Source organism: Calypte anna, chromosome 6 (genome assembly GCF_003957555.1).
Source record: "Calypte anna isolate BGI_N300 chromosome 6, bCalAnn1_v1.p, whole genome shotgun sequence".
NCBI classification, from domain to species: Eukaryota; Metazoa; Chordata; class Aves; order Apodiformes; family Trochilidae; genus Calypte; species Calypte anna.
Window position 1 is genome coordinate 19,745,273 of NC_044252.1, and position 11,905 is coordinate 19,757,177.

At 40.0% G+C, this 11,905-nt stretch overlaps 1 protein-coding gene across 1 annotated transcript in view; it reads right to left on the reverse strand.

Moving 5' to 3' along the window:
* BTAF1 (B-TFIID TATA-box binding protein associated factor 1) overlaps positions 1-11,546 on the reverse strand; it is a 41,397-nt gene extending 29,851 nt beyond the window's left edge. Inside the window, exons 1-3 of the mRNA XM_030453363.1 lie at positions 11,121-11,546; positions 2,768-2,891; positions 1,590-1,704 (exon numbers count right to left, since the gene is read on the reverse strand). Coding sequence (XP_030309223.1) covers positions 1,590-1,704; positions 2,768-2,891; positions 11,121-11,134 — 253 coding nt within the window. The 5' untranslated portion in view covers positions 11,135-11,546. The remainder of the gene's footprint in view (positions 1-1,589; positions 1,705-2,767; positions 2,892-11,120) is intronic.
* Between the last annotated feature and the right edge of the window lie 359 nt (positions 11,547-11,905).

The following is an 11,905-nucleotide window of genomic DNA, read 5'->3' on the forward strand; positions in this document are numbered from 1 at the left end:
GGTTGCCCCATTTCCAAGTACAAATTGTACAAATTGTACTTGGAAAGTACTGTAATTAATTCTTAAAACTAAAATGGTGAAATTAACTTCTATCCATGACAGTAAAGTCTAAAGTTCTTAAAAATGAATATATACAATTTACTAGGAAAGAGCCAGAATGGCTTCTGAAAAAACCCCACTCATTAACCTGATTATCATTATCCTTTAAGAACTCCAACAACTGGATAGATGGAATCCAGCAGATGAAATATATTGTAAAAGCTTTTGGCAAGGTTTCATATTCAAAAAATAAAGGAACCAAGTTACCACAGAATTGGGATAAAAGTTAGCTTTGGAGTCCTCCAGAGACCAGTGTTGCTGACTGCAGTGTTGCAACCCGTTGTATCAGTCTTCAGCAGTGGGAAGGAAATCTCACTATACACTCTTCTCTAAGCTCTTTTTGGTAACCAAAAGTCACAATGGCAATGAAGAACCCAAGAAGGACTCTCAGACTAACACGCAAAGAGGCAGATAAGGTGTACAATGAGTAACCTAAACCATGCCTACAACACCAAATTCTGAACTGACAATTAATGTTTACTAAAGATCTCAAATATAATTCTGGCAGTTTTCTGCATTCACCAGTTTAATTGGGCAGTGACAACAAAAACAGCTGTCTAAGTAGTAGGCATCATAAGGACACTCAAAACATGAGTGCATCATTTTGTCATTACGTATACACAGCAGTACTCTAGAGAAGGAGGCATCCTGTGTGCAGTTCAGTGCATATCCAAGACAATGTGAGGAAGAAAAAGCACTGAGAAAGACCAAGTTACTTTAAAGACAGAGCAGTTTTGTGAGAAAAGACTGAAGAAATGGCAGCTCTTCTACATGGAGAGAAGTAAATTGTTGGAGCACAGCAAATATGATGTTTTACAAAAATCATACGGCATATGCAGAGCTTGCTTGTCAAATCCTATAGCAACAGGAAGGAACTGGAGGGCACAAGTGAGATCAAAACAAACACATCAAAACAAACAGGAGTTTTGTTGTTGTTTTGTGTTTGGTTGTTTTTTTTTTAATAGTCAGTGAATTTCTGGAACCTGTGCTACATAAGGTTGTAAACAGACAGTGTCAACAGTATTAGACAAAATCACTGAAAATAGGTCTGTAAGATGACAATAAAAGCAACATCCCTAGCATGAAATTTTCAGATGCAAAGTCAGTAGAATAGAATAGACTTCAGCAAGCTGTCACTTCACCTCTCTCAGAAAGGTGCTTTGAGCAATCAGAGAAGAAAGAAGGTCTGCAAAATACCACGACTAAGTCAATTGGTTAAAACTTTTGCCATTTACTTGTTATTCCTTTTATTTTAAAAGTAAAGCTTTATGAAGGTACAGAGCACAAGCACAGGAATCTTGGAACAACGGTCATAAACATCATTGTAACCAAATCTGAATATCTAAAGCCAAAGAGGTTTACTACAGTCTACACATATTAAAAAGTCTATGCTCATAAAAAAACCCAAAACAGAATGATAGCTGACTTGACAAGTCTCACATCAGCATCAGGACAGACAATGAATTCTATATAATTAATTTAAGAAGCACCTTGTTTTGCTCTTGGAGTTGGATTCCATTCAGGTACATTTTTCACTATTGCTTCAACAGCCTGGCCAGCTGCAATACGAGTATCCCAATTTGTACTTCTTAAATACACTAGCACCTTTAAGGAGAGATTAATAAATATTTGTGTCAAATGCACATTCAGAAAAATCTATCACCTGTTACGTGCTATTAAAATACGCTTACTTTTAGTGCTATGGATTAAGAAAACATTCAAAACAACAAAGGACAAGAAAACAAACCAAAGAAACATGAACAGCCTTCTCTATACTATGTACTGCTTAGCAGAATCCTTGCCATAGTTAAGACAATAAAAATTTAAGATGTATTTAATCTCATCAGTCAAACTCAACCTTGATTTCCATCAGGTACTAAACAAGACTTGAGACTTCTGTTTTTTTGCTATCTAAAAGGAAGTGTTCAAAAGAGATTAATAAACCTTGAAACTCTGAAGTCATTTAACCCAAGAAAGAGAGGAAGAGAGACAATGTATGTCACTTGAAGCAATGTATGCTCTTCTAAACTAATTTACCACCGAATCTCTATTCGGTGGAGAAACTATTTCTCTGAAAATAGTTTGATATTCATGATTCCTTGGCCATTCTTGATGCCATCAATTGTGGTGAGGGCACCTGTTCAATAGGAGCAATACTGAGGTCACTCAGCCATCTACAGCAGTCAGGCTACTTCTGGTGCTTTTACTGGCTGGACTGAAGTCTCAAACTAATGTAAATCGCCATTTTCTAGTCCTTTTAAAGACACACACCCTCCTGTGTCTTTAATGCTGTATCACATCAGTAACCATTTTTAAAGGCAGGACCAGAATTTTTTAGTAAGACAGTATAACATCATTATAGAAGAAAATCTGAACTTAAAGCAAACACTGAATACTGATACTGAATGCAAAATGAAACATGACTTGGGAAACCATTTCATAGGCTGAGAGAAGAGCAGGTTTAACAGAAATAGTCTTCTAATTTTCTTCAGTCCCCTATATTCACACAAAACACAAGACCACGATATTTTTTCTTCTTCCCACAGAAACAATGCCCCTTTAAACTAGTTTTATTCTCACAGTTAAACCCCTAGAAGCAAGCTCAAACATAAATCAACAACAACAAAAAACACAAAAAAACCCCAAACAATCAAAAAAAGATGCTTACTTTAGACAAGAGATTATTCAGTTCTTGAGGATGGAGTTTCACTACCTCCCCAAGTTGCTGTGCAGCTGCTTTTCTTGTTACTGGTGTTGTACCGGTGTCCAGTAAAATAAAGAGACGATCAAGCCTAAATATGATTGAAAAAAACTGAAAATGTTATGCTATACATTGTCTGGTTGCCCATTTTAATTAACATTCCCCCCATTTTTCAGTTTATCTAATGCAAATGGAAGAAACGTTTGCCTGAAGACAGTCAGTAACAAACGTATATTTCCCTGATAAGCAGTTGTTCTAAAAGCACATTTAACATGGTAAGCAAAAAATCAGAGAAACAGCTAAAAATAGATTCTGAAAAATGGCAGTTAAAAAAATTGTTCTTTTCATTGTTCTGTGATTGTATTTTTCAGGACTGAAAATGTTCTTACTGCGAATGATCTTGAACTTTGTGTGACAGAGAAAGTAAAGGGCTCAACTGCTCATACTGTGCATTATAATTTCTTGTGAAGATATACTCTGTGATCTGCATCAAACTCTGCTTTCTCATGACACATTTTTACTTTTCACATATTTTCCCCCCTAACTACCTGGAATAGAGAATACCAAACCTATTGTTGTATTTGCAGCTTTGAAATAACCCAGTACCTCTGGCCTTGCCATGAAGTACAGGAATTTAACCAGCAGATCTGCTGGTTAATGAAAATGGAAACATGTCTAACCTAGCATTTTCATGTTATTAGATGGGCAAGGAAGAAAACCAAAGCTTCACAAATGCAGTTCTCCCAAATCAATGACAGCAGACTAGTCAGGAGGAACATACTAGATACAGTTATTTGTGAGCATTTTTTTCCTTTGTACATTTGACAGTAATAATCAAACCTGATTTGCAGCCCTCGGTATTAATTCAGTACAAAATATTCTACCTTGCAAAGCAACCACAGCTTGCACTAACGTTCTTGTTTGCTCGTTCTTAAATTCATCCCTTTCGGTCTTCAGCTCTTTGTGAAGCTTCAGTGTTCCACTCTCAAGAAGTCTGACATTTAGCACCACCCATTCCTTTAACTATGTCAAGGTTTAACACTGAGCCAGCAATTAAATGACTGTCAGATGCTTTCTATTTAGCCCTCTTCCTTCTCAGAAAGGAAAAGGAAGGAGAATAAGGGAGACTTACAGGTTGGAAACTAAACTGCACAACTTTAATGAAACAATAATTATGGGGAAAAGAAAAATATGGACAAAAGTACACAAAACCAGTATCACAACCCTGCAATAATGCTCATGTTACCAGTGAGGCTGCAGAGCAGGCCCTGGGAAAGCCCCAGACTGGATTCCTGGACTCAAAGGCCGATGGAAACTGGATTCAGGAGCACACAGACTGGGATCAAAGGCAGAATAACAGGCAAGTCCTGGCAGGACACCAGCTATGGCCAAAGAGAGCTTGATCCTTGTAATGCCTTATACTGAGCATGATGCACACTTTCACCAATTTTAGGTTACCTGTCCAGTTCACTTCTCCCCACAGGAGGGTAATAGGTGTTATCCCTTTTCCTCCCTTTGGTTTGCAGCACATAAGATTAGCAGAACGAAGCAGTGACCTTGGTTCTGCGTGTCATTCTCCAGCAATATTTATAAACATTGAAAATTATCAGTCCTAGAAGCAGATACTGACTGAAAAACATGCTGCTAATTTCAGCAAGTGCAGCTACTTAGAAGAGACCTTATTGAAAAGTCAAATTACTGAAAAGAAAATTCGATGTTATGTTCTGGTTTGAGCCAGGACAGAACCAAGTAATTTTTTTCCATTTCCACCGTCAAGCAGAATGCACATCTTAAGCAAATTCCTCAGCTAGAATTCTTTATGTATCAAAACAGAAGGAAATCACTGTGAGGAGCTGCCCCCCAAAAAGTCACGTTTAATGGCAACCTTAGCTACAACAGTAGATATCCACTCTTAAACCCACAACAACTTTTTGAAGCTGTATAATCCCAAAACACAGTCCGTTGTTTGGTCTTAATCTGCAACATCCTTGGTTTGTAATTCATGATTTTAAATCATAATATGCCTAACTTGCACACCAATGCAAAATAAACCAAAAACTCTTCCCATTGTTTCACATGACTATAGAAAGGTTTCAAGGCCAGCAAAATAAATGGCAGCAGGATTAACAAATACAGATAATGTCTGAGTAAGAGTACTCCTGGTCACCCTAATAATTTCCCTACCCCAGACTTCCCTGATATACAATTCCCAAACAGTTACTATTAAAATTCTTAATTAGTAAAAAATAATTAAAATTCCTAATTTAAGCGTTAACGTGGCTGCAGCAGAGTATGCCAGAGCATAAATTCTACTACTCTAGCTGGAAAGGTAGCACTGAGAAAGTTGCCACTAAACAGCAGCACTAGTTTTTTTAAATTAGTTTTCATTCTTAGTTTCATTTTGAATTAATAAATACTAAAAATTCTAAACAGATTATTCTCAGAACTAACAGTATCTAAACAACACAATAAAAACATCAGAAATTTATGGATTGTTATGAAAAATCTAAACACTAACAAATGAAACCTATCCATAAAACGGGTACTCCTGCATGTTAATTGCTGTGGTAAGTGATTAAAAATATTAAGTCCTTCACTTTTAACTCAAGGAATTATTTAGATAATCATTGCTATCATCTAGTCCTGGGTCACCTACATCTCACTGACAGGGCAGCAACCATACTATGAGCTTATTGCAAGGTATTAACTTGTTCAAAGATGTAGATACTTCCTCACTTTTGCTTGCAGGCAAGAAGAACTCTAACAGTGAACAATTTCATTTGCATTGTTATTCAGCAGAATTGCAAGGCTGGCTCTTGTAAGGGGGAACATCATCTCTCTAATCAACACTTATGCAGAATGATTGTGCATGAAGGAGGTTTTGTGAATAAAAGTACACAGAAACTATTATTGACCCCCAATCACTAAACATAACAAGCTTTTCGTTCTTCCAGTTCATCATCACAGCAAAGACTAGAAATTTTTAAAAATGACAAAGAACAAACATGAGAGCAGGTACTTCCAAAAGAACCATCACAACTCACTCAGTGGCACTCTCCAGATAGCACTGCCAGAATGCAACTCTTAGGAATTTACAGTACAAAACATATCCAGCAGCTTTCTCTCAGACACTTTGTTTGGACAAAACCCACCCAGAAATCTAGAAAACATCACTAGATTAAAATTTATACTGGCCAGGGGATAACACTCACTCAAAATCCAACCCAAGTTCTAATGGATATGGCTTAACTTTTCTTGTTGATCTGATAATCCTTCATTCAGGGTGGTGTTTCACCATTTGGTCAAATCCCAGCTTGATCAGCTTCACAGCTCAAGCTCCTACTAAAGCACATATAAACTTATATAATCAAGGGAGCAACTTCAATTATACAGTGAGCAAGCAAAAACAGGATTCAGAATGGAAAAGTGTGATGATGCACAAAGAATGGATTGTGATTTTACTTCTTATAGGCAGGAGACTATAAGTGAACAGTTATGAAGGTGGGCTGGTTGAGGATAACAGAGAAATCATCTTGTTTTCTATAATGGAGTGGAAGGGACACCTGGTATGATACAAGAGCTCCATCACCACACTGGTCACAGTACTATATGCACTGCATATGAAAATCAACCGAATGCTAAAATTTGTATAATTCCATATGGAATGTATATTTCCTATTAATATATGATATGCGGTGTTAGGCTGTAAATGTTTTATCTATAAACTATTATACACATAGCTACACCCAACAATGTAGCCAAAATCCATTCTGATCAATTACATTACAAAAATTGTAAGAAAGAATAGGAAAGCGGAACACCTGTAAACAGGTGATACAGGCAATGCCTTGGTGAGAATTCCAGTTCTAGCTGCTGGAGCATGTTAAAATTCCTTTTGGAGCACAACCCTGAGTTTCTACTTTCATTTCACCCTGTTGGGCATCTGCTCTACTTCTGCTTCTGCCCTCCCTGTGACTCTGTGGGCACTCCCTCCCACAAAGATCAACAGTGAAGGCTGTTCTGCCCTTCAAATTAATCTCCATCAGTGAGAAAAAGTTATCTATTTTTTTTTACCCCCTTTTATGTCAGAACTCCTATAACTGCATAGTTTAAAGCATGTACCTGTTCTGATAGTACAAGTATGTGTCTTTGAGTACTCATGAACACCTACTGCTTGTTCAGTTTAACACTTCCCATGAGAGGACAACCCTGAAGTAGCCTCCCAACAATGTATAAACTGAATTGCCCCTTTAGAAAGTTTGTGATAATCCCAAAAGAGAATTTCTAAAAGGCACACAGGGCCCATAAATTAAGTTTTGGATAACGCTGGTATCTTATAAGAAAGTCAGCCTCCCAGTGGTGGAGAATTAACTCTGCTACACAAGTAATGATGCCAGACAGTGCAATAATTTGTTCTAGAGGAGGTTAGATTTAGATTAGATGTTAGGAAGAAGTTCTTCACCATGAGGGTGATGAGACACTAGAATAGGTTGCCCAGAAAGGTGGTGGAAGCCCCATCCCTGGAAGTTTTTAAGGCCAGGCTGCACAGGGCTCTGAGCATCCTGATCTACTGGGAGATGTCCCTGCCCATGGCAGTAGGGTTGGAATTATGTGATCTTAAAGGTTCCTTCCAACCTTAAATTCTATGATTCTATAGTTCTAGGAAAGCCACAGCCCTCTGCTTCAAAAGCCAAGAGCAAGGTATGAGGTCTACTTCCTTTCCAGAAGCTATACTACCAGAACCTTTTGATATTATTTATTTTAAAATTAAACTAGGTTCCTACTCTACATATTACCAGCTATACACAAATCCAAATAAATGAAAACACTGAAAACTCTAGAAACCATTATGAAACTCACATGGACCAAATATAAAATGGCTTGCAACAGCAGCAAATTGCTACACTCTCCCATACCTGCTTTAAGAAACATCTTGAAAATGCCCTAAAGCACTCGGCTTTAAGAAGGTATTCCCGGGTGAACTTTAAGATATACTTATTAAAATAAAATTGTTTATTCTTAATGCATCTGACCAACTTCATGCATCTTGTCACATTTTAAAAGGGTATTGTTGTCCTTTTTACTGTGAAGGCCCTCAAAAATAAAAGAAAGCCATATACTGCCTTTGTGTTGGAATAATGATATATGAGGTGCCTTTGAAAACATTAGAGAAACTAGAAAAAAGTTTTATTAGTTATTGAAAGGGATTATCTACACTATTATCTACTGAAATTCAAGCACCTTGAGTAATCAACAAGTATTGCCATTTTTCATAAATTGGCAGCATTCCTTTTTCATCTGAAGTATCTCAAAAAAACCCTAGAGACTCTCTTTCTTCACTTGGAATATATACTTTGGAGGAATGAAGCTAAAGTAAAACTTTTCGTTTTTTTCCTTCTCAATTCCACTACCAAGAACTATTTTTACTTTTTTATAATCTATGCAAACATCATACTAATCCATATACACTTCCAAGACCAGAGACTGGAGATAAAGCCTACCAAATTAGCTTATGCATTCACAGGAAGATCACTGACCTTCCCTCCTACCTATACATCTGGAGAATTTTGTCACTTCATTACTTCCTCTTTTCAGCAGAAAACTACTGAAGAGATGAAATGTTGCTATTTAGGTAGTTGTTCTGTTACCTGACCCCACCCAAGAAGAAGAACTGGAAAAAGTCAAATTTAATGCAAAAATAATAATAACTAATATTATCCAAAGTACTAAGGTACAAAGTTATACTCTAGATAGTAGTCATGAACTGTGCACTTCTAGCAGTGAAGGCAGAATGCCCAACACTGCAAGAATGACAGCTCCAGAAAGAACTTGGTAGTCACAGCAAGCAAAAGAGTAGGCCTCAGAAGTGGCACACCAGAGAAACTCTCTGAGAATGACAGTCATGGTAGAACAAAGAAATTCACCCTCCCTATGAAGTTCCCCAAAAATAGTGGGAGTGACATTGATGGTACAGAATACTTCAGTTAACCAGCTCTGGTCAGGTGCCCTGGGTTTTGCCCCCCCTCTCCCCAGGCCCACTGCACCTGCAGAGTTCAAAGCCACCCTCGACCTTGGTCACTAGAGAAACCCACACACCAGAGCTGGGTATAAACAAAAACAACCCATCTTATCTCTCTTGTTCTCACAGAACTGGACTCCACAGCCTCTCAAAAACCACAGTTTCTCTGAAAATAAAAAATACTCTGTCCCTGAAAACCAGAACACAAGCATATACAAAACAACAATTCTGCACCATCTTTTGGGGTGAGGCACCTACTGTCTGAAAGGAAAGAACCTTTTAAGTTCAATTTCTGAACTAAAAGGTAAAAACAAGATGTATTTTATTTAACAAAGTAATAGTGACATTATATTATCAGTCCAGCATATGAACCATTCATTTGTGAAGAGTTGATGTGGAACTTCAAAAGGGATAGAGAGGTTCCACTGTATCTATTAAAAAATGGGTGGCCAATTTTACAAAGTATCATTTATGACAATTACAGAAACAGTAGTTATTTCTGGAGAACTAAGATGTTACAGCATTTCAAAACCTGCAATTCTTTTACCTATTTTACATGTGAAATTGGGACAATTCTATACCAACTCACAAGTACAACAGCACCTTGATTAAAGTTCTATCCTTATGTTCAACTTGTGAACATTTTGATCTCAAAACTGTACTTTAAGCAAGGCAGCACGTGACAGTAACACACCAAGCTTTTAGTGCTCTGTGTTGAAGCTTAAGAATGAACCATAAAGAAACCACTTTTTTCTTCTTGCCAGTTACCAGACCAAACAGGTGTTAACTGTATCTTCACACAGAGCACTGATTATTTTCACTAAAGCCGTGTGATTTTACAGAAATACAGGAACATTGGTAACCACGTTGGGAACCAGCCTTTACAGTGTAACACAACCTCAGCATACAGCTGAAAAGCTGTATATCCCAGCTAGCTCCCATATCACACGTACCTAAGCATGTACCTAAGTTGTTTAAGCAGACTACCCCAGACCTAATGTAATTAGCAGAATACTACTTTATTTTATATGATGTCTTAAAGTACCATTTTAATGTATTAGTCTTGTTACATCAATCCTCACTACCTCCAGATTTTTATGCTTTTTTTTTTTTTTATGCGTTGGAACAGCAAACAAACCTATACAGAACAGATTGGCAAAAAATAAAAAAAGGAGAAAATAGATATTTTATAGAGTATTTTAGAATTTTGTGAACTTCCTACTTCTTGAAGTCTTAAAAGCTGTATTGCTTCTGTAAATTTTGATTAATAAAGGATTTCCATTAAAAATGAGCATACCTTTGCTACACAAAATTGTAAACTTACTCATACACAGCTTCAGAAACAAAATTTATTTTTGTTACAGCACTTTGGAAGTAGAGATAATACTACCACGTGACTTGAGGTGGTAGTAGTCTAATTTGGATTTATTATTTGCTTTCCACTATCCTGTTTGGAAGCTGAATATGCTTATTGCACACACACAAAAGAGATGACAGGAATCTGCTAAGTATTTTTAATAAAACAGATCTATTAAGACACACCTGTGTATCTGTAAAACGAGTACTTTAAATGCTGGCACACCCCAGCACACGTGTGTAAGTAGATACTACCCAACATCTTGAGGCAGAGCCAGAACACACTAATCACTTTTCTCCATAGAAGCCTGTTTTCGGGGTATTTTTGGTGTTTATTTTTTCGGTTGGTTTTTTTTTCTGTTTTTTACTTGGATGGGTTTTTTAGGTTGTTGTTTGGTTGTTTTTTGTTTTGGTTTGGTTTTTTTGTGGTGGTGGGTTTTTTGGTTTTTTTACTTTGTTGTGGGTTTTTTTTCCAGTTACTTTACAGTTAAGGTCTCTGAAAAGCAAAACAGCTTCTTCTCAGTTTTTGAGACTCGATATCATTATACCCTCTTCTCTAGCAGTCTGACCCGAGGAAGGACTACCCAAAAAACATTAAATCGTCGCATTTGTGAGGAAGCCCATAGCGCCCCAGACAGACCCCTGCGGCCTGAGGAAGGGAGGGGGCTTCGCTCTGCGCCAGACACCAGAGTTTCCCCAAGCCAGGAAGCAAAGTCAGGCGCCGCAGCACGCAGCCTCCCCCGAACCCCGCCGAGGCGGCCCATGTCGCCGTAGAAGGTGGAGGCCCCAGGGAGGCCTCCGCAGGCTCCCGAGGCGGGGTGGGCATGTGGAAGCCACGCACCCCTCTTCATCCCCCCACCCCCAAACCCAGGCCATACGGAGGACCGAGGCCTGCAGGCCGCCGCTGCCGGCCCTCCTTCCCCACCCTTCCCCGCTCCCACCAACCTGGAGACGGCCATGGCCGTCCGGAGCCGAGTCCCACTGAAGGCGTGCGGCGGGACAGGAGGCAGGGGGGGCCGGAGCCGCTCTGCCAAGGAGGAGGGCGCAAGGCCTAGCTGGAGCCTCTCGGGCGCCTCACCCGGCCTTGGCCCCGCCGGTGATCCGCGGGGAGCGGCTGAGCGCAGCTGTGGCCGGGAACGGTCGGAGTCTCGCTCCCCCCTGGGGGGCAGCAGCGGGGCGGGCGGGAGCGGTGCACAACCCTCGGAGCGCGGGTTAAAGCTTCTATTCCCCCATCGCCAGGGCGAAGCCCAATGCCTGGTTTTATATGAGCAGCCATCTTGTATTTATTCCCTTCCTCCATGATAGCCGCTTCCTGATTGGCAAGCGTGCCCGGCCGCAGCCAATGAGGAGGCCGCTTCTAAGAGCAAGGAGGGCGGGCGTACGCAGCGCCCCGACTGAGCAGGACCGGCCATGGAGCCTGCCGAGCCGGCTGCTGGGGGTGCCGGCCTCCGGCGGGGCGTACCATCTGCACGGGGCTCTGGGGAGGCTCAAAAGAGAGCGTCCCAGTCCCTCACTCCAAAGGGAGAAGAGAGGCACCACAACGTGAAGTTCCTGCATTTTTATGGTAGTCTACCGAGTGGTGGCTCTTCGCCTCCGCCAGCGTGGTGGGAAAGGGCGGCAGAGAACTCGCGAGCCCACAGCGCACTCCCCTTTCGCCGCGGTGCGCTGACCCTCGGCTTACGCCCGGTGCTGCGGCAAGGCAGCTCGGCCCTCGGAGACTACGGCCCCCG